Source organism: Rhinoderma darwinii, chromosome 10 (genome assembly GCF_050947455.1).
Source record: "Rhinoderma darwinii isolate aRhiDar2 chromosome 10, aRhiDar2.hap1, whole genome shotgun sequence".
NCBI lineage: Eukaryota > Metazoa > Chordata > Amphibia > Anura > Rhinodermatidae > Rhinoderma > Rhinoderma darwinii.
The window spans coordinates 81,112,125-81,139,657 of record NC_134696.1 but is presented as its reverse complement, the minus strand read 5'-3'; the positions used below and the strand labels follow the sequence as shown (position 1 = coordinate 81,139,657).

At 42.3% G+C, this 27,533-nt stretch overlaps 1 protein-coding gene across 1 annotated transcript in view; it reads right to left on the bottom strand.

Annotated features, from left to right (window-relative positions):
• The window catches only part of POU2F3 (POU class 2 homeobox 3), a 125,846-nt gene that overhangs the window by 8,756 nt on the left and 89,557 nt on the right, over nt 1-27,533 (bottom strand). Inside the window, exons 5-8 of the mRNA XM_075840826.1 lie at nt 20,902-20,936; nt 13,136-13,237; nt 12,117-12,219; nt 856-932 (exon numbers count right to left, since the gene is read on the bottom strand). Coding sequence (XP_075696941.1) covers nt 856-932; nt 12,117-12,219; nt 13,136-13,237; nt 20,902-20,936 — 317 coding nt within the window. The remainder of the gene's footprint in view (nt 1-855; nt 933-12,116; nt 12,220-13,135; nt 13,238-20,901; nt 20,937-27,533) is intronic.

The following is a 27,533-nucleotide window of genomic DNA, read 5'->3' as shown; positions in this document are numbered from 1 at the left end:
TCATTTAGATAGAGCAGCTACAGCTCTTAGATTACAATATTTACAGTGTGAGATATCAATGATAGGGGACATGAGATTTGTACCTGGGTTTGTAAGGCTGTACTTTTCCCGTCGGTCCTTGCCGTTCTTTGTTTACTTCCCTGCAGCCAATCACTGGCCTCAGTGGTGATACTTCCATGTACAGAACAAGGCCGCTGAACGCCAGTGATTGGTTGCAGCAGTCAAGTGGATGAATGGCAAGTCATCACTGCAAGACAAGTAAACAAAGACAGGAAGGAACCACTGAAGTATCAGCGCTGGAGCGGTGGGCGATTTAACAGGTTAATATTGGTTATACTTTTACATTTTATCACATTTCCTAATGTCAGTTAAAACTCCTGGAAAATACGCTTTAAGAGCATTTATTTTTTATTTTAAGTGGAGATACTTTTTAACATTGAAGGAGTTTTCCCAAAATTGACAATTGTTTGATCACTGGGGGCCCCACCAATCGCTAGAACGGGGGACTTTAAATGTATTGGCGGTTGAGAATACATGGCACCGTTCCATTCAAACTCAATGTCAATGACGAAAACAGGTGAGTATAGCGCTCGGCTGTTTCTGTCAGTCTCATAGGCATTGAATAGGGTGGCGGGTGGTGCTCTATTCAAGCTCCTCCTCACTGCGTGATTTCAGTGAGGAGGAACGGAACCTCCGTTCTTACGACTGGTGGGTGGTCTGATTTTCTCATTTATATTTCAGTTCTATTGGGACTTCAAATTTTCATTTCTAATATGCTTTGAAGGTGAGAAGTAACACTGCTTACAGGAACATCTGAGCCTTGCACCTCTGACATCATCCTATCATAGACCGTACCTGGGAAGCCAATCCCATTCCAGCTTGAGATGCACCCTGTTGATGAGGCAAAGCAATGAGATTTGGTTGCAGAAGACCTAAAAATAAAATAATTATGGTCAATTATTTTTTCACGTTGGGTCAATGGGGACCTTTGTATGCATTTGGCCTATGCGCTAGGACCATTCCTGACGTATACGCCAAATGTAGGAATAAAATATGATGTGAACACAGCCTTACATAATTGCCATAAAATTGTCGTATCTGTGGTCTTGATTAAGCCTCTGTCTATGTGTGCAAACAGAAGACACAGGCTTCAATATACTCTGCCTCCGACAATCGGTATTCCCCTCCCTCACCTTCCACCACTAACCATTCTAGTTCGCTGTTGAGCAAGTGGTTTATTGTCCTGGTCCCTTGTGTCCAGCATTTTATTAACAAAGGCAATGGTATCCAATGGTTTAGTACCCAGTCGCTGGTGTCCAGCAGTTTACTGCCCCTAAAAATAGTGTCAAATGGTTAGAACCTCAGTGTCTCGTGTCCATTGGTTTCTTATCTGTCTGCTCACTTCTTGCAATCAACTTATTATAGAATCAACCTATAAGAGGATGATTACTTGAAGCTTCTTGTACCCGCACAAAACTCTTTAACCCCTTTAGAGACACAGACAGATTTGGCCTTGTGGAAACGTTTTTCAAATCTAAAATGTGTCATTTTATGTTGTAATAACTTTGGAATGCTATTACTTATCCAAGCGATTCTGAGATTGTTTTCTCGGTACACATTGTACTTTATGTTAGTGGTAAAATTTGAAGGTTGAAACATTCAGTATTTATTTGTGAAGAACGTTTAGAGAAAATATGTAAAAATTGGCATTCTTCTAAATTTGAATGTATCTGCTTGTATGACAGATTGTAATACCACACAAAATAGTTGCTAGTTAACATTTACCATGATGTCTTTTTGTTGGAATTGTTTTTTGTACGTCCTTTTAATTTTGTAGGACGTCATAAAGATTATAACTTTAGCAGAAATAATTTTCAAGAAGATTTCCAAAACATATTTTTTTAGGGACCAAGTCAGTGCTGTAGAGTGAATTTGAGTGGCCTTTATTTCAGAAACCCCTCATAATTCCCCCATTTTAAAAACTGCATCTAAAAGTATTCACAACAGCATATATAAAGTTTCTTAACCCTTTCGCCGTTTCACATGAATTAAAGCAAAGTTAAGGGGAAATTTACAAATTTCATTTTTTTGTGCAGAAATTCAATTAGAAATATTCCATATGTGGCCCAAGTGCGTTACTGGGCTGAAACAGTGACCTCAGAATCAAAGGATCTCCTAGCGGACTTTTCGGTTTCCTTTTTATTAGAATATATCTTAGGCACCATGTCAGGTTTGAAAAGGTCTTGCAGTGCCAAAACACCCCAAAAAAGACACTATTTTGAAAACTACACCCCTCAAGGAATTCATCTAGGGGTATAGTGAGCATTTTGAACCCACAGGTGTTTCATAGAATTTATTAGATTTGGCCCATGAAAATTAAAATCTTCATTCTTTTCAATAAATGTAAAATTTTCTCATTTACACAAGGAATGAGGGAGAAAAAGCACCCCAACAATTGTAAAGTTTCTTTGTAGTCATACTTCTCTTATAAACATTCCAGCTTGTGTGCAATGCTGTATTAGTGAAGCAACAAGCTAGACCACAAGTCTCCAGTAGATGTCACTATTCTGTCGTGTGTCCCACATTAAACCTCAAAATTTGTAAAAATACCTGTCACTCAAGGTACGTTCATGTATTTACCAGGCACCTTTCTAGCTAGTTTGTACGTCAATTGATTTCAGTAAAAATATATATTTCTGTAGTAAATGTTTCACATACTGTATAATACATTATATGAGTGATTAGAAGATGAACGGAACATCTCAGCATTTTTGAGCCCTTTAAACTACTGACAGCGCTATATACATGGTGGGGGTGCAGCATAATTATATCTATGATGTCAGTCATGCAAGTTGCGTGACCGAAAAATCTATCGTAAGTGTCACTCTCTGCTTTGAGTGACGGCTCTAGTGGTCTCAGAGCAGAGGGGAGAGGCTGGCAGCGTTGAGTGCATAGAGCCCAGTGCACTGAATGAAGAGGCCATCTCCATGGCACATGCGATTGCAGCGCCGGAGATATCAAAACGTAGATTTCTCTCGTCATGCAGCGTGATTGACCGACAACACAGGTATCTTTACGCTACACTCCCCACCCTGTATATAGTGCCATCAGCAGTTTTGTGGGCCCAAATCTGCTGACAGGTTCCCTTCAAGTCAACTGTGCAATACAAAACATTGACCTCTCACAACTTGTAGTCCTCCATTGTAGCCCTCTTTACATTGGGTGGTCAGATCCATGTGAGTTCATTCCCCATACAAAACCATGCATTGCTCCCTGTGAAAAGCACAAACGAGCGCCGATCCATGAGCTGTCTCCATATCGGGCCGTGTAATAAGACCTTAGATTTTAGAGGTCTGCTTGTTCTAATCTCCTGCCAACTTAAAAGGGTTGTCCACTTTGGGGAATCCCTTTTTGTTAGGAGGGACCACTGACAATAAGTGTCTTGCAGATGGGATCCCCAGCAGTCAGGTGTAACATGTCCAGGAACCGGACAATGAGTGCAGCAACACCCCGGGGAAACAGGGCATTGTACAGTGGCCATTGAAATCAGCGGGCTGTCTGCATAATGTATGGACGTGATGTGTCCCCCAGAATGGGAGATGCTCATGATTGTAGCCGCTCTCTGCTCTGCCTGATGAATCGGAGATCCCTGTAAAAATTTATGAAAAACTCAAAGGAATGTCATCAAAGGAAGAAGCACAGTATCATCAAAACTGGACCTATCAAACTAAAATGCTGCCAAGACCTACTGCAGCGTTATGCATATGGCACAGGGCGTCAGAACGTCAGTCTGATCTCATTAATGTAATTCATGATCATTTCTTTGGGGTCAAAATTAAGTTCAATCTCTAAGAAATGTGATGGAAAAGATTGAAAATGAAATATTTGCCTTAAAAAGAAAATGTTTATTCCTTCTCTATTACATACCGACCATTAAAAAAAAAATAACCTGCACCCTACACCTCCGGTGGAATACCTTGTGGGTACTTAGTTTCTACATTCAGATAATTTGGGTAAAAATTTGTCTAATATTCTGGAACAAAAGGGCCTCTGTAAAGAAAGTGTGGTGCCAGCATTTCAATGACTTGTCCTGTTCTTGGATGTGTAATATCCCCATTCTATGGACTACACACACCTTTTGAACTCCCTGTATATGAGAGTTGGGAATGGGAATTGTAGTTAGTTTTTCCAGTGACCAATGCTGTATGTAAAAAAATAACTAGAAGCATTAACAAAATGTAGTTCGTATTTTTTCTGTCCAATTCAAGTCATACAGCAATCTTCCCTTAAAAGTCTGGTGTAGAGAACACATGTTCGGATACTCTATAAGGGTATTATGGGTTAGGCTAAGTTCACATCTCGTTTTGTGCACACGTTTGTGGTATACGACGACGTATAAGTTTTTAAAGTTACAAAAACACATTTGTAACATATACGTATAGTTTTTGGGGTATACGTCGTATACGTTTTTATACATTTGTGTCCGTTCTTACTTATAAAAACATATACGTTTTTTTTGTTCTTTAGCTAAATCAAACTTAAGATTTCCCATATAAGGTTAAAAAAAAAGTATACATTTTACGTATGCAAGCGTAAGGCTTAATATTGCATATGTCATGCATACGTCGCCATTGACTTCCATACATATAAAAACGCTTTGGAAAAGTACTGAAAAGCGTAGTAGACTACGCTTCTCAGGACATGGAAAAAAAGGATACAACGTAAGCAAACAAAACGTATGCATAAACGACACCATTAGGGCATCAATCCTGACCATAGAAATCAATGTGCACAATGTGGTATACGTTTTGACACGGTTTTCTCAAGTCGTCAGACGTACAGTAAAAACGAGCCTTAACGTAGCCTTAAAGGAGTTGTCCAGTTTTATATTTTTTTTAATTTATTTGTGGAATAGGAAATCATTCAGTTTTCTAATTTGCAGGTATTAGGCCCAATTCACACAAACGTGAATAACATCCGTGTGCTGCGCATGGAAATCAAGTGCAGCACATGGACCTATTGATTTCAATGGGGCCGTTCACACATGCGTGAGTTGCCACGCAGCGAGAGTCCGCAGCGTGAAACTCACTGCATGTCCTATATTGGTGCGTTTTCCTACAACTACGCGCCCATTGAAGTCTATGGGTGCGTGAAAAAGACGCACTATACACGGGTGCGGTGCGTGATTTGCGCATCAATTCGATTGAAATAAAAAAAATAAAGAAAGATGTGCTTTGCGAGTGTGTGAATAACGTATGCCACTCGCAAAACACACTGATTCATAACACAACACACACGGACCAGATTCACACGCATTTTTCCCCCGCGTGAATCTGATACGCTCGTGTGAATGAGGCCTTAGGCCTCCCTGTAGGAGCTGAATCCCCAATCCCTGGCCACAGCGTTGCCGAAGCTGTGGTCAGGGATTCCGCTCCAGGAGATGTCCCTAACTTCACTGTCTATATATGGACAGTCACGTGAGGGACTTCTCCTGGTGTGGTCCCCTACTCCTGAAACGGAATCCCTGGCGCTGTGGCCGGTGTTTCCGCTACAGGAGAAGTACCTGTCTTAACTATCCATATATGGACAAAGTGACATCAGAGCCTTCTGAAGTGGAATCCCCGATGCTGTGGCCGGTGATTCCGATCCAGGAGAAGCTCCTGACTTCACTGTCCATATATGGACATTGAAGTCAGACTTCTCCTTGAACGGTTCCCTACAGTGGAGCTATCTACAGGAAGGTAGGTTGGTGTCATCTATGGTGGGGTGCTATGTAACAGGCATTACCTACAGGGGGCTGTGTGGCATTATCAACATGGGGCTGTGTGGCATAACTTACAGGGGGCTGTGTGGCACTACCTACAGGGAGGCTGTGTGCAGGGCCGGCCTTAGGTTAAGATCAAGCAAATAATAGGAGCAGCACAGTGTAAAAAAAACAAAAAACGGCTGGTGCTAGCTTCAGATATCAAGGAGTGATGTACTCCTCATGAATATACAAGAAATCGAGCCCAGAAGCAGCACTCAACACTGAGCAACACTGAGTGCTGCTTCTGGGCTCTATTTCTTGTATATATATATATATGTATATATATATATATATATATATATATATATATATATATATACACACACACAGACAGGAACATATACAAATACATAAAAGTCACATATATACAAGCACAAAGACACATTCACATATAGACCATATACACCTACACAGGCACACATATACACAGTCCAAATAATGTAGTAGATTTCACATGCAGTCCTATGTAACACCACAGATAACACACAGTGATAATGTTCTGAGTACAGATACACACACACACACACACACACACACACACACACACACACACACAAAGCACACACACACACACACACACACACACACACACACACACACACACACACACACATATATTATGCAGTGCCCCTCCAAACTGGAGATACACTTTAAAAAGATTATATCAATGAATTAATTGCCATGAATTGGTTAAAGTTTTATAGATTACCATATATGAAAATGTGGTGTTTCCCTTAAGGGGCAGCAGAGTATAGAAGGGGAAGTAGGGTATATAAGGAGCAGTAGTGTATATAGGGGCAGCAGAGTATATAAGGAACAGCAGAGTATATAAGGAGCAGTAGCGTATATAGGGGTAGCAGAGTATATAAGGGACAGTAGAGTATATAAGTGGCAGCAGAGTATATAGAGGCAGCAGAGTATATAAGGGGTAGCAGAGTATATAGGGGCAGCAAAGCATATAGGGGACAGCAGAGTATATAAGGCACAGCAGAGTATATAGGGAACAGCAGAGTATATAAGGAGCAGTAGGGTATATAAAGGGCAGTCGAGTATATAAGGAGCAGTAGAGTATATAGGGACAACAGAGTATATAAGAGACGGCAGAGTATATAGGGGCAGCAGAGTATATAAGGGACAGCAGAGTATATAGAGAACAGCAGAGTATATAAGGGGCAGTAGGGTATATAAAGGGCAGTCGAGTATATAAGGAGCAGTAGAGTATATAGGGGACAGCAGAGTATATAAGGGACAGCATAGTATATAAGGCGCAGCAGAGTATATAGGGGTAGCAGAGTATATAAGGGACAGCAGAGTATATAAGTGGCAGTAGAGTATATAGGGGACAGCAGAGTATGTAGGGGGCATAAGAGTGTATGGGGCAGCAAGGTATATAAGGGACAGCAGAGTATATAGGGGCAGCAGAGTATATAAGGGGCAGCAGAGTATATAGGGAACAGCAGAGTATATAGGGGCAGAAGAGTATATAGGTGTAGCAGAGTATATAAGGGGCGGAAGAGTATATAGGGGCAGCAGAATATATAAGGGGCAGCAGAGTATATAAGGAGCAACAGAGTATATAGAGGGCAGTAGAGTATATAAGGAGCAGTAGGGTATATAAGGGGACAGCAGAGTATATAAGTGGACAACAGAGTATATAGGGGCAGCAGAGTATATAGGGGACAGCAGAGTATATAAGGGCCAATAGGGTATATAGGAGGCAGCAGGGTATATAAGTGGCAGCAGTGTATATAAAGGGCAGCAGAGTATATAAGGGGCAGCAGATTATATAGGGGAAGCAGAGTATATAGGGGCAACAGAGTATATAAGGGGAAGCAGGGTATATAGTGGGAAGTAAAGTGTATAAGCGGAACACACACACACACACTGAAATATATACACACACAAACACATAGACACTTACCATCTCTCCTTGCTGACAGGATCACAGGCTTCTTGCAGGACGGGCTGTGGGCGGAGCTTCCTCTTCTCTTGCTCCTCGGCTCCTGAGGACAGAGCAGAGCCCAGTGGCGCCCCCTACATGCTGAGAGGGTGCAGTGCCCTGTGCACTCGCACAACCCTTAGGCCGACCCCGGTTGTGTGGCAATAACCACAAGGGGAGCTGTGTGGTACTACCTACAAGGGGGGCTTTGTGACACTACCTACAAGGGGGGCTGTGTGGCACTACCAACAGTTAGCTGTGTGGCACTATCTACAGGGGGGCCATGGCAGTTTCTTCAGAGGGCAGTGTGTGGCATTACCTACAGGGGAAAGTGTGTGGTAAAAAATGTACAAATGAAATTCATCCGTTTTTAAAACGGAGAGGGGAAAAAAACTGACCAAAACGGCCGCTTTTATCGGCCGACACTCAGACCCTGCCATGTGAATAGAGCCTTCGGCTACATTCACACGACAGTGGAAAAAAAATGGCCATTAAAAACTGATCAACTGTTTTTCATGGCCATTTTGCATCAGTGTGCCTCGAAATATTCATCCATTTCCAGTCAGTCTGCCTGTTTTTAATGGCCGTTTGACATCCGTTTTGCATCAGTTTTTCATGACCGTTAAAAAAAAAAAAGGATGGATTTCATTTGTCAGGTTTTTTTTTTGTCCCAACCCCCTGAAAACCCCACAGTGCCTATGTAGATAGTGCCGCAATGTCCCTGTAGATAGTGCCACAGTGCCCACATAGTACCACAGTGCCCACATAGTCCCACAGTGCCCACTGTAGATAGTGTCACAGTACCCACATATAAAGTGCCAGTGCCCACATAGTACCACAGTTCCCACCGTGCCCACATACTACCACAGTGCAAACATATAGCCACAGTGCCCATTATAGATAGTGCCACAGTGCCAACATAGTACCACAGTGCCCACATATAAAGTGACATAGTGCCTTCATATAAAGTGCCAGTGCCCACATAGTGCAACAGTGCCCATTGTATATAATGCCATATTGGCCATATAGTACCACAGTGCCCACATATAAAGTGCCCTTGCCCACATAGTGCCAAAGTTCCCATTGTACATAATGCCACAGAGCCCACATAGTGCCATAGTGCCGATGTAAATAGCACAACAGTGTCCCCTGTAAATAGCGCCAAATTGCTCATGTAGATAGTGTCACAGTACCCACATATAAAGTGCCAGTGCCCACATAGTACCACAGTTCCCACCGTGCCCACATACTACCACAGTGCAAACATATAGCCACAGTGCCCACTATAGATAGTGCCACAGTGCCAACATAGTACCACAGTGCCCACATATAAAGTGACATAGTGCCTTCATATAAAGTGCCAGTGCCCACATAGTGCAACAGTGCCCATTGTATATAATGCCATATTGGCCATATAGTACCACAGTGCCCACATATAAAGTGACATAGTGCCCACATATAAAGTGCCCTTGCCCACATAGTGCCAAAGTGCCCATTGTACATAGTGCCACAGAGCCCACATAGTGCCATAGTGCCGATGTAAATAGCACAACAGTGTCCCCTGTAAATAGCGCCAAATTGCTCATGTAGATAGCGCCAATGTGCCCTGTAGATTTTGCCATATCCCCATATAGCACCCCCTGTAGATAGCACACCCTGTAGATAGCACGTCCCCTGTAGATAGCACTCCCCTTGTAGATACCACCCCCTCCCCTGTAGATAGCGCCACTGTAGCTCACTCTAGGAGCGGAATCCCTCTGGCCAGGGATTCCTCACAGACGGAGACCCTGACGTCTCTGTCCATATATGGACAGTGACGTCAGAAGAGCGGAATCTCCTGTCAGAGCGAACTGGGGAGTCCGCTCATAGACTGAGCCCCTGACGTCTCTGTCCATATATGGGGAAAAAAACCCCACTTTATTTTCTACAAGTGGGGTTAGGAGAAATTTGAAGGAGGATGGGGCACTCGCCAGCCTTGCAGGGTCCAGTCGGCTGTGTAGGGAAGGTCTTGTGGGCGGCTCTCTCCACACGGAGCTTCTGCTTTCATGCTGCCCCTACTGCAAGTCCTCTCAGGGTCCCAGCGTTAGTTACTTTGGAGGAAGGAATGGGCCTTATTACAATGAAGGGTCCGTTCCTTTCTCCAAGTAACTAACGCTGGGGCCCTGATCCAAATTTTTAAAGTTGCTAAGAAGCAGATGGGCCCCTTTTTTTAAGCATTGTGGCCGGGCCCCTGACGTTAGTAACAGCCATACTGCCCTGATGGCGGCCCTGCACTTGACTGCCGCCATCTTTAGTCCATTCAGTTATGCTATGGATGGATTTTTATGGACTAATCTGTGGGCTACACCATTGTCTTATTTTAGACAAAGGCAAATACACTGGTATAAGAAAAGAATGTGAGCAGAATTTTAAATACATGTATATTCTATAAATAAATTTATAAAAAAATTTAAAGTGGACAACCCCTTTAAGTTATGTTTTATTTTATTTGAGCTTTGTATCAGAAAGACAAACCTCCAACTTCCATAAAGATATATTATAAAACTACTCAGAATGTTCTACGTCAAACAAAATGTTTTAGGATCAACGTGAACAATGTGTATTACGTGCGGTTTTGCTGTGCGTATTTGCATGCGGCAAAACCGCAGCGTAATACAGTACCAACATAGGTTTCCCTAGTTCTGAAGAAATTCGCAGCAAAACCTGCAGCATGTAAACACCGCGATTTACGCTGAAAAACCGCACTGAAAAACGGATTAAAAAACGCACCCTAAGGTCCTTTTTTTTGCTGCAAATGTCTTGCGGTTTCCTGCGGTTTTGCTGCGTATTTTCCAGAAAAATACGGAATGTGTGCATGTAACCTTAAAGGGTTGGACATTTCCTTTAGGCTACATGCACAGGTTGCGTATTTTGCTGTGGAAAATATGCACCAAAACCGCAGCAATACGCAGGATATTCGCAGGTAAATACCGCACCTAATCGTGCGTTTTTCGGTGCAGTTTTTATGGTTCGATGTGTTTTTCTGCGGATTTTCATGCTGCGGTTTTTGGTGCAATTTACCTCATCACTAGGATACAATTCGAAAGCGGAAACGCAAGATAAATTGACATGCGCCGGATTTTAAAATCCGCTCCGTAGGTCAATTTACGTGCAGAAAAATACTGCAGCATGTACATTTCCTGGAATCTTTTTGACTATGCTGATACTGTATTACGCTGTGGTATTGCCGCACGCAAATACGCGCGGCAAAACCGCACGTAATACGCATCGTGTGCATTGACCCTTCCTATCTCTTCTACACCACATTCCATTTCCTTGATATATAATATATTTATTTATTGTCTGCTAGGAAAAATGTTTATATAGTCTAAATAAATATTTAATCAGCCTGTGTACATTGGCTAAGCAACTATAGTTGCCAAACTTGCACCTTCTTAATGTCTGCCTATCATAGGTTATTCATCTTTAAGGGCCTGTTCACATTACCGTTGCCCTTCCGTTGAGGGGTTCCGTCGGGGGTTCCATCGGGTTAACCCCTCAACGGAAAGGCAAACCTCAGCTTCCGTTTCCCTCACCATTGAACTCAATGGTGACGGAAACCTAGCTAATGGTTTCTGACTGTCACCGCACTGTCGACTGCCCTGTTGATTCCGTCAAAACAACGGAACCCTTTCCCAACGGTGACAGACGGAAACCATTAGCTAGGTTTCCGTCACCATTGAGTTCAATGGTGAGGGAAACGGAAGCTGAGGTTTCTGTTTGCCTTTCCACTGAGGGGTTAACCAGACGGAAACCCTCAGTGGGAACGAACGCTGATGTGAACACAGCCTAAAATAATTTTTTAGAAAGCTATAAATGCCCTATATATTATAATTATTAAACCCTATGTAGCAAACTACAGACATGATTACTTTTAATTATTGTCTGTGTCAAGTATTATATTGTTTCCCTTGTTTTCTTTTCATATTTCATCTTTTCAAGTTATCGAAAGGTGAGGTCCACGCTCCAGCTTTAGGCACGTCTGTCACTGAGGCTATAAGGTGTATATGCCTCAATGAGATCTATGACGGAGGATCTTTACATAAAAGGGCCAATAAATCTGAAGCCAGCAGGTTATAGAAGTGCAGCTTATAAGACGAGCAGCTAACTTTATTCACACATATGTATGGAAAGGTTTCTGAAGGTTCCCAGAACTGGAAATATGTCAGATACAGCAGTACTTAAAGGAGCAAATATTTTTCTGGACTTTCTGTCATTAATTCCATTGAAGCAAACTACCATCAGCCTCTCCCCAGCCTGAAATGGACAATCAAAGGGAATAATATGTTGTATACCACTAAACAGCAAATGTATATCGGACATGGATATTACCTTGCTGGACAGGCTGTGACTGTGAAAGAAGGAACTGGGAAGCTGACTGTAAGTGACTGGGGACCAATACTAGTTGTTGGAGTGAATGTAAAGAAGTCAGATCCTGCAAGAAGACAAAAATACAAAGTTATTCTATTCATAGTTGGGTTTCACCATTAGGGTATGTGCACACGAGAAGTGCCTTTTACGTCTGAAAAGACAGACTGTTTTCAGGAGAAAACAGCTGCGTCGTTTCAGACATAAAAGCTCCTCGCATTATGTGAGGCGTCTTTGACGCTCATAAATCTTGAGCTGCACTTCATTGACTTCAATGAAGAACGGCTCAAATTACGTTGCAAAGAAGTGCCCTGCACTTCTTTGCCGAGGCAGTCAATTTACGCGTCGCAGTTTGACAGCTGTCAAACGACGACGCGTAAATTACAGGTCGTCTGCACAGTACGTCGGCAAACCCATTCAAATGAATGGGCAGATGTTTGCCGATGTATTGTAGCCCTATTTTCAGACGTAAAACGAGGCATAATACACCTCGTTTACGTCTGAAAATAGGTCGTGTGAACCCAGCCTTAGATACAATGATTGTGCCTAAATAATGTTGGGTCCTACATCAGAAGTGTGATTGGATCCCAATGAACCAAATCATGGGCAACCTACTACTACTACTTCTTCTACTACTACTACTACTACCACCAATTTTAAGATATAAAGTGTAATCTTCTCCTGTAGTTATTGTCTATCGGCTGCCTCCAGGGGTTCAATTCTCTATAAGCATGTCTCCACTCTAGCATGACAACCAGATGGTAGTCATATGGACTCCCTTTGCCAAATATCAGATGCAACATGTAGATTTAGACAACGTCATATGGTTGTAATGCTTTGGAAGTAGAACCTTCACATTGTGATATGCCAAGTAAAAACAAGTATGATCAAAAGAGGAGAGGGAAGGCAGGGGAAGAGGAATGAAGAGAATGAAAGGAATGTGTATTAAGGAAGGAAAGAAAGGAAGATGAAGATTGACTTACCCCAGGCATTTGCCCTCCACCCATTATGCTCCCTTGAGAAAGATGGCATGGCCGATGTGGTATTCCAGACTGCAATGTCTCACTGAAATCTTCAGTTTTGATCTAGAACATAAATAAATACGGTTAAGAGGCAGAATTGTGGTGAACAGGCCTGTATATACAGTTGGTGCTGCCACAGGGATTGTATGTAAAACAATTGTGCTCCTAGCTTTTGTTGCCATATTAACACCACTTCTGCAAGTGTTTTCATTGGAAAATAAAATTGCAACACAGGTCATACAGGCAGTTGCCGTTTTTGTTAAAATTGAGGTCTATGGGTTTAAAAAGCTCTAATAAAAGCAATACCTAGAGCATGATGTGTTTCTGAAAAAACGCAACAAAGGTCAAAAAAGCTATAAAGCGGCAGAAACAAAATTGCATTAAGGGAGAGTTATTAATATTGGCGCACCATACGAGAGTTGGGATCTCCCTCATACACAGGTGTAGCCGTCTTATGTTGACTCTTAACGCATTAAATACACAGTGGCAGGAAACTTTAACTTTACTTTTTCAAATACTTTTCAATGGCTTTTGTTGTGTGATATCACGCTGCAGCAAATGATCAGAGTCAAGATAAAGATGGCTACATCTGTATAGCGTGCGCCAAATTTATCAACAGCGCAACCTGTTTTCTAAAACAAAAAAAAGAGGGAGAAAAAATTAGTAAATGAGTTGCACTTGGCGCGATTCGGAAGCCCCACCCTCTTTTTTTGACATATTCGTAAACTGGCATAAATACATTGATAAACCTATCCTAGAATGTGTAGAGAACTTCAGAATATACTATTAGCAAACATCTGGCTGCTGCAGTTTTAGCAACTGCAAAAAGCAGGAAAAAAAACCCTAAAAACACCATGAAAGCCGGACCTAAACGCTGTGTGTGAATCCAGTTTTTGGCTTTTTTTAATCCGGTATTCTCTCTGTGATACTAAATGACATTTTACTCACACAAAAATGTGATACTTTTATTTAAATGTTGCTTTACTCGCACAAGAAAATCAACAATCAAGTTCCATCAAGACTAATTTGTGGAGGGGCACATCTAGGGTCCTTGTAATGGATTCCTGCGCTCAAAATTCAGTCCATCAGTGTAGTCCATAGATCTAACACGAGGTCGCCATAAATGTGTCCAATAAGACATACATCATTCTACATATGGTTACAAACTATTCGCTCTGCCCAATGGAAATGTTGTTCATTAGTTAAAAATATAACATATTTGCTTGAATGGTCACTGGGTAAAACTCAAAATGGGTAATGGAGGAACTGAGGAAGATACGCTTGTGGGGTGGTTGAAACTATACCTTGGGTCTAAACAAAACTTATGGCATGGCCAGACGTGGCGTAATTGCTCTGGAATTCCGCTGCGGCCAGTCCCCTGCGGAAATCCGCAGCGGACATTTTCTCCATTGGTTTCCACACCTTTTTAGTTAGGTTCGTGCACACATGGCGGAAAACTCCGCTGCGGACCATAGGCTGCGGTGCGGAATTTGGTGTCCGCAGCATACACTGGCTGCTGCGGACGTGTAGCGGACTTCTTGCGGACTTCTTGCGGAATTTCTCCATTGACTTCAATGGAGATTCAAAATTCTGCAATGAAATCCGCAGATGTTAGGCGTGTTGCGTTGCGTATTGGTTTTACAAACAGGATATTTCTTCATTCTGGCTGGACCTATGTGTTTCGAGGTCTATAGCCAGACCTAGATGGAATATTTTAAGAGACAACAGGAAGTACTCTTCACCTGAATACGCAACGGCTAATCCGCAGCAATTTACTGCACAATTTAGGCAAAGCCGCAACAGAATCTGCAACGCAGATTATGTGCAGCATTGATGCGGACAGTGTCTGCAGAAATATGCCACGTCTGGCCATGCCCTATGAATAACTATTTCCTGTGCTTCTCTTAGGCTGTTAGTAATTGTATGGCTGCAGACGCATTGCTTCTCAATGCACACAAGAGGTTAAGACTGTTGTGAAACTGTTTACTAACAAGCCAAACTATGCCAAGTGTTCCCCACCCATTTCCCCAAGGAAATAAAACAGGACCCAGCTTGGTGAACTGAATTCCCTCCTCATCCACTATATTTCCTTGTAATGTAGAGGTTTCAGGAAAGACGTGGAGCCAAAATAAGCAAATAATGAAGATGTTGTCGAGAACGGTTGAGTGTAATGTGCTTATAAAAAAAAATATTCGAGGCTCGGTTCACAATGGCATCATTGATATGATTAATCCATTTCCGAAAATATCCCATTTACTACTAATAGATCTGTCAGGTGCCCATGTTTTTTACTGGGCAAAATAGACGACACTATGCTGCCCGTCAAGGGCAACGGACACCTGACAGAACGAAAACCATAAGTAAATCACTGGCCTTTAGCTACCAGGGTGTCAAGCACTGTTGCTAGAATATGGCAGACACTATAAGAAAATAGGAGTGAAAGATTGAGAACGCAGAAGGAGAACCGGATGCAGAAAGAAAAGATATGCAGAGCACTGAAAAGCTAGGGGTAAAGATACAAGAGCCACTATTATATGCATGTTAACCCCTTGGAGACACAGCCATATATTTTTAATTATTTTGTTTTTCCATCGTCACATTCCAAGAGTCATATTTTTTTTTATTTTTCTGTCGACATAGCAATTTGAGGGCTTGTTTTTTGCGTAACGAGTTTTAGTTTTTAATGGCACCATTTATTGTACCATAAAATATACCGGAAAGCTGAAAAAAATTCATTGCGGGTTGAAATTTGTTAAAAAAAAAAAATGTTTTGTGTCGCCATATTCTGAGAGCCATAACTTTTTTATTTTTCTATTAATTGAGCGGTGTGAGAGCTGTAGTTTTTATTGGTATTAGCTATTTGGTATTTACCATTTGGGGGTACACATGACTTTTTGATCCCTTTTTATTACACTTTTTTGGGTGGTGTGAGGTGACCAAAAAAACTGCTTGCATTGTGATTTTGTTTTCTCCTACAGCGTTCATCAAGCAGGTTAAATAAAGTGATATTTTATTAGTTCAGACTTTTACGGATGTGGAGATACCTATTATGATGACTTTTTATTGTACATAATTTTTTGCGATAGATGGGAAAACTTGTAGTTTTTTATATTTTTTACATTTTTATTAACGTAATTAAATGTTATAATTTTTGACTTTTTTTTTTTTTTTTATTAAGTCCACCTAGGGAACTTTACCATGTAATCTATACATTGTCCATGCACTACACTGCAATATTTATTAATAGATCACAGACCTGGAGCCCTTGGCGAACCGATTGGCACCTGTGGTATAGATGGGGGGACAGAGGATGCCGCAGTCGCTATTGACCATGGCAGTCGAGTTGTTAATCGGCCAGGTTCTGAGTTATCTACGATCCCATCCATTGCAGGCAACACATACCACGTATGGTGTGGGCTCAGCTCTTGAGCCCACGCCATATTGTGATAGCGCACATCCAATGTAATGCTACGTTGTTTGGCGCCAAGGAATCAAATCATCCCTCATAATAATCACAGGCTATTTCCTGCAACCCCTGTCTGCAAGAAGTCTTTGATATGTGACCAAATTTTATGTTTCTGCCCAGGGCCAGCATCAGCGACTGGCGAACCCGGGAAAGTGTTGAGGCGAACTATCCTTGGGGGGACCCACTCGGCCACCGGCTGCTGTCACTGCCATCGTCACAGCATCACTGTCCATATATGGACAGTGATGTCAGAGGGAGAGAAAGAGTCCCAGGCAAAGCGCTACAAGCGGAACTGCTCTGGGACTACGTCACTGGGGAAGACCCTGACATCACGGTCCATATATGGACAGTGATGTCAGGAGGAGAGAAGGAGTCCCAGGCAAAGCGCTAGCGGCTCAGCTCCGGGACTCCGTCTCTGGGGAAGCACCTGACATCACGGTCCATATATGGACCGTGATGTCAGGAGGAGAGAAGTTGTCCCAGGCAAAGCGCTAGCGGCTCAGCTCCGGGACTCCGTCTCTGGGGAAGCACCTGACATCACTGTCCATATATGGACAGTGATGTCAGAGGGAGAGGAATCCCAGGCAGAGCACTACAAGCGGTTCTGCTCCGGGACTCCATCTCTGGGGAAGCCCCTGACATCACTGTCCATATATTGACAGTGATGTCAGAGGGAGAGAAGGAGTCCCAGGCAGAGCGCTACAAGCGGGTCTGCTCCGGGACTCCGTCTCTGAGGAAGCCCCTGACATCACTGTTCATATATGGACAGTGATGTCAGAGGGAGAGGAATCCCAGGCAGAGCACTACAAGCGGCTCTGCTCCGGGACTCCATCTCTGGGGAAGCCCCTGACATCACTGTCCATATATTGACAGTGATGTCAGAGGGAGAGAAGGAGTCCCAGGCAGAGCGATACAAGCGGCTCAGCTCCACGTCCTTGGGGAAGCCACTGACATCACTGTCCATATATTGACAGTGATGTCAGAGGGAGAGACGGAGTCCCAGGCAGAGCGCTAGCGGCTCAGCTTCGGGACTCCGTCTCTGGGGAAGCACCTGACATCACTGTCCATATATGGACAGTGATGTAAGAGGAAGAGAAGGAGTCCCAGGCATAGCGCTACAAGCGGGTCTGCTCCTGGACTCCATCTCTGGGGAAGCTCCTTACATCACTGTCCATATATGGACAGTGATGTCAGGAGGAGAAGGAGTCCCAGGCAGAGCGCTAGCAGCTCTGCTCCCGGACTGCGTCTCTGGGGAAGCCCCGGACATCACTGTCCATATATAGACAGTGATGTTAGAGGGGGAGAAGGAATCCCAGGCAGAGTGCTAGCAGCTCTGCTCCGGGACTCCGGCTCTGGTGAAGCCCCTGACATCACTGTCCATATATGGACAGTGATGTCAGGAGGAGAGAAGGAGTCTCAGGCAGAGTGCTAGCGGCTCTGCTTCGGGACTCCATCTCTGTGGAAGCCCCTGACATCAAGTCCTAGGTTTTGGACTACGCTCCCAAGAACTGAGAACCTTTTCCTCATGCTTATATGTAATTCTTGGCCTTTTTAATGATTATTGTAATTTCTTCCTTCTGCCACTTGAAGGGTGTTTTGTCACACAAGCACTCCTGACTGCTTTGGCTGTGTTCACATCTATCAGTTGTAATCTCCTGTTTTTTTTGTTCTTTCAAATTATATTATAGTGGATGTGACAGTAGATGAAACATCTAAGGTAACTGAGGACGAGTCGTGACAATACTTTTCATCTGTTGCATCGGTTTTTTATCCATGATTGTAATGTAAAAAAAAAACTAAAAAAAAAACGATTAGGATACTGCTGGGCGCTGTGTTCAGCCTTATTTCAATAACAGTATGTCAACCACAAAACTCTCATAGCTCTAAACATGATCAAACTTGTCACTGCTTTTAGAGAATCTGTAAAGTTATCTTCAAGGGCTGGATCATCTATGCAAATTATAATCCAAAAACATGTAAACAGGGTGTGTTCACTAGTGACGATGATATACAGCCAAAATAATAATTATCAGCTGCTGTCAAAAAAGGTTTTTTTTTTAATTTAAATTTTTCTTGTTTTTAGTCGTATGTTTTAATAACATTTATACCTAAAACACATGAAAGTCCCCATTACAAATCCTTGAGCTCTCCTCTTCTGACAAGTGTTTGTTTCTTAGGATTAGTTCACACAGAGTTTTTTGGTGCTGGTTTTGATACGAAAACCGTGTCGGAATCAGTGCCAAAAAATGGTCCAATTTTCCCAGGCGGCTTTTGGTGGCTTGCAGAACAAAAAAAGCGGTTTCTACCTCTGACCTCCCATTAAAATCAATGGGAGGCGGAAAAACCTGCAGCGCTCGTTTCAGAGCGTTTTTGCTGTGTTTCTTGCCCGAAGTTCTTGCATTAGATTCAACGACCGCAGGCAAAAAACACTGCAAAAAACACGGAAACAAAAGAGTTAAAACAACGCTGGCAGTAAAAAATCTGCATCAAAACTCATGAAGGAATTTCGAGTCAGATTTTTTCTAGGCCTTAGCTATATTTATTTGCTCCATTTCTGTTTTCCAAAATTGACAACAGAAAGTTATTGTCAATACTTCTCCCATAAAGGTGTCTCTTGGCAGTCAGGAGTCCTGGAGAGTTCAATCTGTCTAGATATTGGCATAGGGGCAGGTGAAACATCACTACTAACTATGCAATTGTGCCATCCAGGAGTCTCGGAAAACAGGGTCACACACATTGTAGGAACTGAAAGGGCAGCCATATTGGTTGTAACCCAACTTTTGCAACATGTTGCTTCACAAAAAGTTATCAACTTGTTAACTCTGAATAACTGAAGTGGGTTGTCCATTAGGTTGTCTACCGGATAGGTCACCAGTATACGATCGGTGGGGGTCCGACACCTGGACCCCGCAACGATCAGCTGCTCCAGCTGCCTCTGGGCACTGAATGTCATTGCACAGCATGCAGTGTATGGAAACAGTTGTCTCTGTACATTGCATAGTGGCCGTGCTGCAGAACTGCAGGTCCACTGCTATTCACTTGAATATGAGCAGAGCTGCAGTACTGCAGCTCGGCCACTATTCCGTGACCGCAATGATCTGCTTCCGGCATGGACGTCCAGTGCCCGGAGGAAGCTGGAGCAGCTGATCGGTGCGGGGTCCGGGTGTCGGACCCCCACCGATCGTAGACTGATGACCTATTAGGTGGATAGGTCATCAGTTGTCCGTTAGTGGAAAACCCTTTTAAGAGCTTGCTTGAAGGTTCACTTACATGCCATACCAGCTTACAATCTATAATAAACAAGCAGTAGAGTAAATGAATAAGGTTTGCTTTGTTGTCGGGGGAAGCAGTATTGAAACAGCAGCTGAAAGAGACGGTCTAATTACACGACCCGACAAGCGCAGAGTAAACAATCGCTGATCAACGAGACAGCTTGTTGATCGGCGCTCGTTTGCTCCTTCACAAGGAGCTGTTACCAGTAATGTATGGGGACAAGCTCTCGTAAGGGTATGTTCACACCTCTTAACAAATTACGTCTGAAATTACAGAGCTGTTTTCAGGCGAAAACAGCTCCTGAATTTCAGACGTTTTTGCAAGTACATCCAAGTTTTTTGCGCCATCCATTACGGACATAATTGGAGCTGTTTTTCAATGGAGTCAATGAAAAACGGCTCCAAAAACATCCAAAGAAGTGACATGCACTTCTTTGACGCGGGCGTCTTTTTACGTGCCGTCTTTTGACAGCAACGCGTAAAAATTACACCTCGTCTGAACAGAACATTGTAAAACCCATTGCAAGCAATGGGAAGATGTTTGCAGGCGTAATGGAGCCGTCTTTTCAGGCGTAATTCGAGGCGTAAAACGCCCGAATTACGTCTGAAAATAGGCTGTGTGAATATACCCTTACTCTGATCTCTCGTCCTCATACATTTGTATCATGTCGGCAGCACGTCACCCTGTTTACACCATGAAGTGGTCATTGGCAGAGTGGAGGTTGCATGTGGTTTGGCTCTTCCGCGTCACAGCTCTCCATTTCCAATAACTGTTATTTATTTTAATGTACTAACATATGCCCTGTCAGACACTGAACTGTCATTGGCGTCCAAAGCTTTATTACTGAGGTGCTGCATTCCAACTATTGACGTCTGGCCACCTCCATCCATCATCATACCGTCGACTTCACTTCAACAATTTGAACATCTGCCCATAAAAAAACCGCAAAGTAGGTACATGATATATAAATCAGGAAGAAATGACTTACCTGTCTGCTGAAATCTAGAGATTCTCTCTCAACACCTAAAATAAAAAAACATGGACAACATAAGTAATGTGCAAAAAAAAGCATAGTATAGACTCATGTGTGAATGTCTAAAAATCTCTCTGAACACAAAAATAAATTTAAAGGAGAACATTTATAAAAGGTTATTTCTTACTTCTGTTAGGCAATGTTCACACCCGCGTTAATTAGATTCTGTTAAATTAGACGGTATAAATAGCGCTGCATGCACCTCAGCGAAAACCGACTTTTGTAAGTCAATAGGGTTTGTCGGACGACTGATCCAGCTATGCGTTTGTGGCTTCCATTGTAATGCAGGTGTGAATAAAGCCTTATTGAGATATTATTTTAAGGGAACGAACACATACGGCGTAAACACTGCGGATTTTCCGCAATGGATTAATTGCGAAAAATCTGCAGTGTATTACAGTAGCAGCAGCGTGGGTGAGATTTCAACAAATCTCGTCCCCACACAGTGGAAAAAAACTGCCGGAAAAATGCAAATAAATTGACCTGCGGTGAGGTTTCTTCAGCAGCAGCATGTCAATTAATGCCTCGGAATCGCAGTTCTTCTTTTGCATTAAATGGGGTGCTTAAACCCGCAACAAGGTAGTGTGTGTTGCGACATTTGCGGCAGAATCACAATGATTCCACCGCAAAAATGACAAGTAAGAAAGAAAAAATAATAATTATACTTAGGGCGGATTTACACGAACGTGATTTACGTCCGTGCAGCCCGCGTGGCTTTCACGCGGGTCGCACGGACCTATGCAAGTCTATGGGGCAGTGCAGACTGTCCGTGAGTTTTGCGCAGCGTGAGTCCGCTGCGTAAAACTCACGACATGTTCTATATTTCTGCGTTTTTCGCGCATCACGCACCCATTGAAGTCAACTGGTGTGTGAAAATCACGCGCACCACACGGAAGCACTTCCGTGGGACGCGCGTTATTCGCGCAACAGCAGTAAAAAATTGGAATGTAAACAGAAAAGCACCACGTGCTTTTCTGTTTACAAACATCCAAACGGAGTGTCATAATGATGGCAGCTGCGTGAAAAGCACGCAGCCGCGCACCATATGAACATGACACACGGAACTGTCACGCTGCTGCCACGCAAGCAAAACGCAGCGTTTTTTGTGCGTGCAAAATGCTCACGTTCGTGTAAATCCGCCCTTATCCCGAGTTCCCTGCTTCCTCTCCAGTCCAGCCTCCTGGGATGACGTTTCATCCCGTGCGACCGCTGCAGCCAATCATAGGCTGCAGCGGTCACATGGCCTGCAACATCATCCCAGTAGGCCGGACTACATGCAGAGAAGAAGGAGGGGTTAAATATGAAAGTTTTTTTTTTATTTTTCCAGCGCTGCTTTCCACTGCAGAAATTTTGCCGGAAAAATGCACCACAATGTGGTGCGATTTTTTGGACGACATTCCCTTCGGTTTTAAAGGCGGATACGCTGCGCAGTTTGATGCAGCGCATCCGCCCTGAACACGCTGTGTGTGTTCGTACCCTAAAGGTATCAGATTTAATCTAAGTCATTGTGTTTCTCTAACTAAATGCTTTAGGGTGTCCGTGTGTGACGATATTGTGCCTCGCAGCCAAGAACCGCGCATGTGATTTTAATGCGAATTGCTGCAGTTTTGCCTTACAGTTGTAGACCTCGCGGCTTGTACAGGTGAAGCACATTAAAACAAAGTGCTTCATCTGTACAAGCTGCGCTGCTAAAATCAACATTGCAAAACCACGTGAATTCATGGTCAAACCACGTGCGGTTCTTAGACGTGTCGCACACTAATGACACATTGCTGCTATGTGTATAGGCACACTTCAAAGTGAATGAAGACGGGAGTTTTTTTACATCCTTATATCTACCACTCAAAAACAATTATGTCTGGGTTCACACGTCGCAGTCAAAATGTATTTTTTTGCCGCATTTTGACCGCGACAAGTGACCTCAGCCAAAGGATATGTTCACACAGGGCAGATTAGCTGCAGATTTTCTGCAACGGATTTGATTGCAGAAAATCCACAGCGTAGTACAGTAGCCGCAGAGTGGGTGAGATTTGAACAAATTTCATCCACAATCTGCGTAAAAAATCTGATGAGAAAACATTCATAAATTGATCTGCAATGTGTTTTTTTAAATCTGCAGCATGTAAATTTATGCTGCGGAATCGCTGATTTTCTGTTGCAGGTTTTGCCTATTGAATTTAATGGGAAGGTAAAACCCGGAACAAATAGCAAATGTTTTTTTGTTTCAAATTAATTAAAAAAGCCTAGACTTACTCCCTAGTTGTTGTCGAAGTGATGCGTCTCTATTCTCCATGCAACATAGCCTCCTGGGAGGACGTTTCATCCCATGCGACTGCTGCAGCCAATCAGAGGGAACAGAGGGACCTGTTGAGGGTCGCGTTGCTATGACAACACCCAAAGGGTAAGTCTTGGCTTTTTTCTTTACGCCCCGAAAAATCTGCACTACAATTTGGTGAGGTTTTTCGGCCAGAATTCTCTGTGGGTTCTAGGTTGGATACGCTGTGTACTTTAATGCAGCCTATCCGCCCTGCGTGAACATGGCCTAAAAGTGACACACTGATTTTTTTAGATAATTTAAGCTCTGTTCACATCTGCATTGGGGTCCCGTTTTGACGTTCTGTCGGAGGTTTCCGTCAGAACGGGACCCTGAGCAGACACAAACTGATAGTGTGGATTATCCCCTGACCACAGTTTCTTGGGTTTCTTCGGCACTTATGTAGGCAATTATTCTAAGGGCCCAGACTCCATCTATACAGAACATGTATTGACATAAAATCAATAAGATCTAATATAATAATATGGTAACATATTTAGCCAGAATTAGTTTATCTATCTCTTTCCAGAAAGAAAGAAACCGGAACCTCTGTCTTGCTGCTTTCCCTACAGAGGCGGCTCCTCTGCAGCTCTGCTTGGATGTGTGACAGTCAAGCCTGCTCAGAAGGATATTCACTAGAACCACCAATGAAAAAAACTCTATAAATTCTAGTCCATTAATATTTATTATTTTTGCCAGATTTAATAAAATGTCAGTAGAGAACAGGGCGGTGCCTGCAGCCTGGTGGAGACCCGAGGTGCTTCTGGGAAATGTAGTTTCCTAGTGGTCACGTGGGCTGAGCAGCAGGACCACCCTGTTTGCAGAGTGAAAAGTGCAGCACTTAGGCCCTGTTCACATGGGGGAATTTGCAGGCAGAAAAAAAACTGTATGTACTTTTTTTGCTGAATTTTTTTTGTGCCCATTTTTGGGCTGTGGGCAAAAAACACAGCGATAAAACACTTTTTCTGCCTCCCATTAATTTAAATGGGAGGTCAGAGGCGGAACCGAGGCAAGAAAGAACATGACACTTTTTTTTTTCGTGAGTGAAATCAATGGTAGGCGGTTTCAGACGTTTCTTGGAGCTGATTCCAAAAAACTCTGTGAACTGGCCCTTACAGGAGAAACAGACTCAAAAGAAATAGACGGAACGCGCAAGTTCTTTTGAGCATGTGGAACTCTATTTATAGAAGTTAGAAAGGTACTGGGATTCTGACACACGTTGAATTTTGGGATAATCCCTTTAAAAGGAAAAAAAATCAGCAGATGATAGCAATGAATGACAAACTTCAAGTCTGGAGTTAATGTACAAAAAGTCAGACGGGACCATTCATTATCTTCTGTAGTGTTTTCTCGCCACAAACAGCCGTAACCAATGTAAAAGCTTAATGGCTGGTGTTTTTGTGGGTTTCACATCTAAAGGGGGCTGTGACTGGTTAAGATTTAATTTCACACTTTAAATAGCCAAACACTATTTGTAATCTCAGTATAACAAGCTATTGATCACGGTTTTCTGCCAATACTAAAGGGGATATCCACTTTACACAATCCCTTTTTTGTTAGAAGCATCCTCCAACAATCAGCCGATCACAGAGTGTCCCCCCCCAGAGAGCAGCTGTAACCTGTTGTCAGTGTTCAAATCCCCTACAGCGCCACTGCAGGGGAAAACAAGCATTACATAGTAAAATCAATGGGCTGTTTGTGTATTGCACAGACATGACGTGTCCTCAAGAGCAAGAGAGGCTCTATGTAGCTGTTCTATGTTCTGGTTAACTTATGAGGATCCTGAATGTGGGATTTTCTTATATTAACCCAAAATTTTATTTTTGCATATACATCTTAATGTCATTGGATTGTTTTTGTTCTTTGTTTGCTTTTAAAACTTATTTTGAGAATGGCATGTAGCACCGAGCACAGAATTACAGATATTACTGTGGTAATATTACTGGAAGCTGTGGGCAAGCAAACATTGACTTCCAATAGCTAAGGAAGAATATAGATATATTTGGAATGGATTCAGAGGCACTGAAATCCCATAAAAATGTTGGGTGCAATTAATTTGATAATAGGAATTGCCTTCAGTGCAATAATTATCCTATGTATTGTTTCTACAGTATAATTGTAGGGTCATTCTGGATAAAGGTTACTAGATGTAAGGCAATCAGTGGGCCAGTTACCTACAGGTCTGCTCAGTAGCCATTAAAAACAACATAAAGTTCTATATACAATAAGTACAATATTATAATATTTGACTTTTTCTATTTATAAAATATTCATCTTTCAAAAGTTGCAATTAGACATAGACCGACAATAACTTTATTTTATTTTACTTATTAGAAGCCGCCTTGACTATCTGTTCAGACTAAACCCACAAGCTATTTATTATGGTATATATATATATATATATATATATATATATATATATATATTATATAAGAAGGTGGACATTCTGCCCCTTGAGACATTATGCGAGCACATGTAGTCTCTACATCAATTCCTGCCCAATTCTGCTTTAGGCACTGTGTAAACACGATCATAGTCACTGCGCCCGAGGTCAATGTTCTCTTTGTCATCTTTATTCCATTACCATTATCCCATGATGGAACTTTTTCAGCTTGTCCCATTGTGACAGGTGTCAGAAAAAAGATTTATGGCCCTGCATCTCTTGCTATGTCTGCTACATTGATACTGAGGTTTAGTTTTCATAGTTTGCCTTAGGGGCTTCAAGGACCAAGAAGTCATAATTTCCATATCTTCCTCAATAATTCTGGACTGATTGTCATAAAGTAATAAGGTGCATACGAATACCTTCTTTATCAACAATTATACCATTCTTTATGTATTTATGTATAAATTGTCATATATAACAACCAAGCCTATATATATATATATGAGTCAACCAATCTAATAAGTAAAATTCTAAGTGTATGTTCACACAGAGTTTTTTGCAGGCAGAGAATTCTGTCTGGAAGAATCAGCTCCGGTTATTTTTAAGTGGTTTTGCACCACACGCGTTTTAGCCATCTCTTCAATAGAAAAATTGCATAACCGCAAGTGTTTTTTGCCGAGGAACGCGTAAAAAATCACGGCAAAAAACCGCGTTTATTTCTGTCTCCCATTGATTTCAATGGGGCTTTTGAGGCGGAAAACGCCCAAAGATAGGGCATGTGTCTTCTTTTTCCCGCAAGCTTTTTTTTTTTGCTCGCGGTAAAAAAACGTCTCCACCTCCCATTGAAATCAATGGGAAACCATTTCGGCCGTTTTTTTGCGGCAAAAAACTCTGTGTAAATAGGGCCTAACAAATCATATCTGTCAATCTGTCTGCGTGTTTTTGGTTGCCAGGCCCTCCATCAATACAAAATCAAAGAAGCACAAGACCTGAGTTATATATAGCTATTATTTATTTTGCTTATATAGCACCTACATATTCAGCAGCGCTGTACGCAGAGTATACAGTGGGGCTCCCAATACAATTTCACACACACTATGGATAATTTCAAGGAAGCCAGTTAACCTGTCAGTATGTTTTGGAGTTCAGGAGGAGACCCTTGCAAAAATGGGGAGAACCCCACAGACTCCCTTTAGGTGTTTTGAAGGGTTAAAAATAACAACAGCTCACAATGGCCTGAGAAAGTAAAAAAGAGACAGCTAAACTGGTTAAATACATTAGATAGCTGGTGGCTGAACATCATCATTTGTCTGTCGCGACTTCCCGACATGCATGTTTATTACCAGCTGCAGACTGTCTATTGACTATAAACGTATAGTATATACCAATAGCGAGATATCAACAATAAGCCATTAACAGAGTAATTTTGTGAAAATCCAAAAATCTTTATTTAGAATCCAAGCTGACAAAACCCATAATAAAAAGACATTAACACACAAGATTGGATATAATACATTACCTAAAGAGGCAGGTAGACATCACACGCAAGAAATATCTGATAAAATACTTGAATAGGTAACAACTAACTCTGGTTGATGCACATAATCATTTTGGTGTGTAAATGGCGTAAGTGTCCTGCACACCCAAGCATGTAACACATAACTGAAACCTATCCAGAGCATACAGCCATGATAATCATCCACACTGGATATAACAAATATTAAAATGTTATTGTTTTATATTTGTATTGGGTCATAATGTTTTTTGAATGGCCGTCACACGGTCACATTAGGAACAATAGACACCAAATGCGGCTATTCACACAGCCGATTTTTTTACGGCCCGGTAAACCGAGCCGTTAAAAAATGAAACATGCCCTATTTTGGG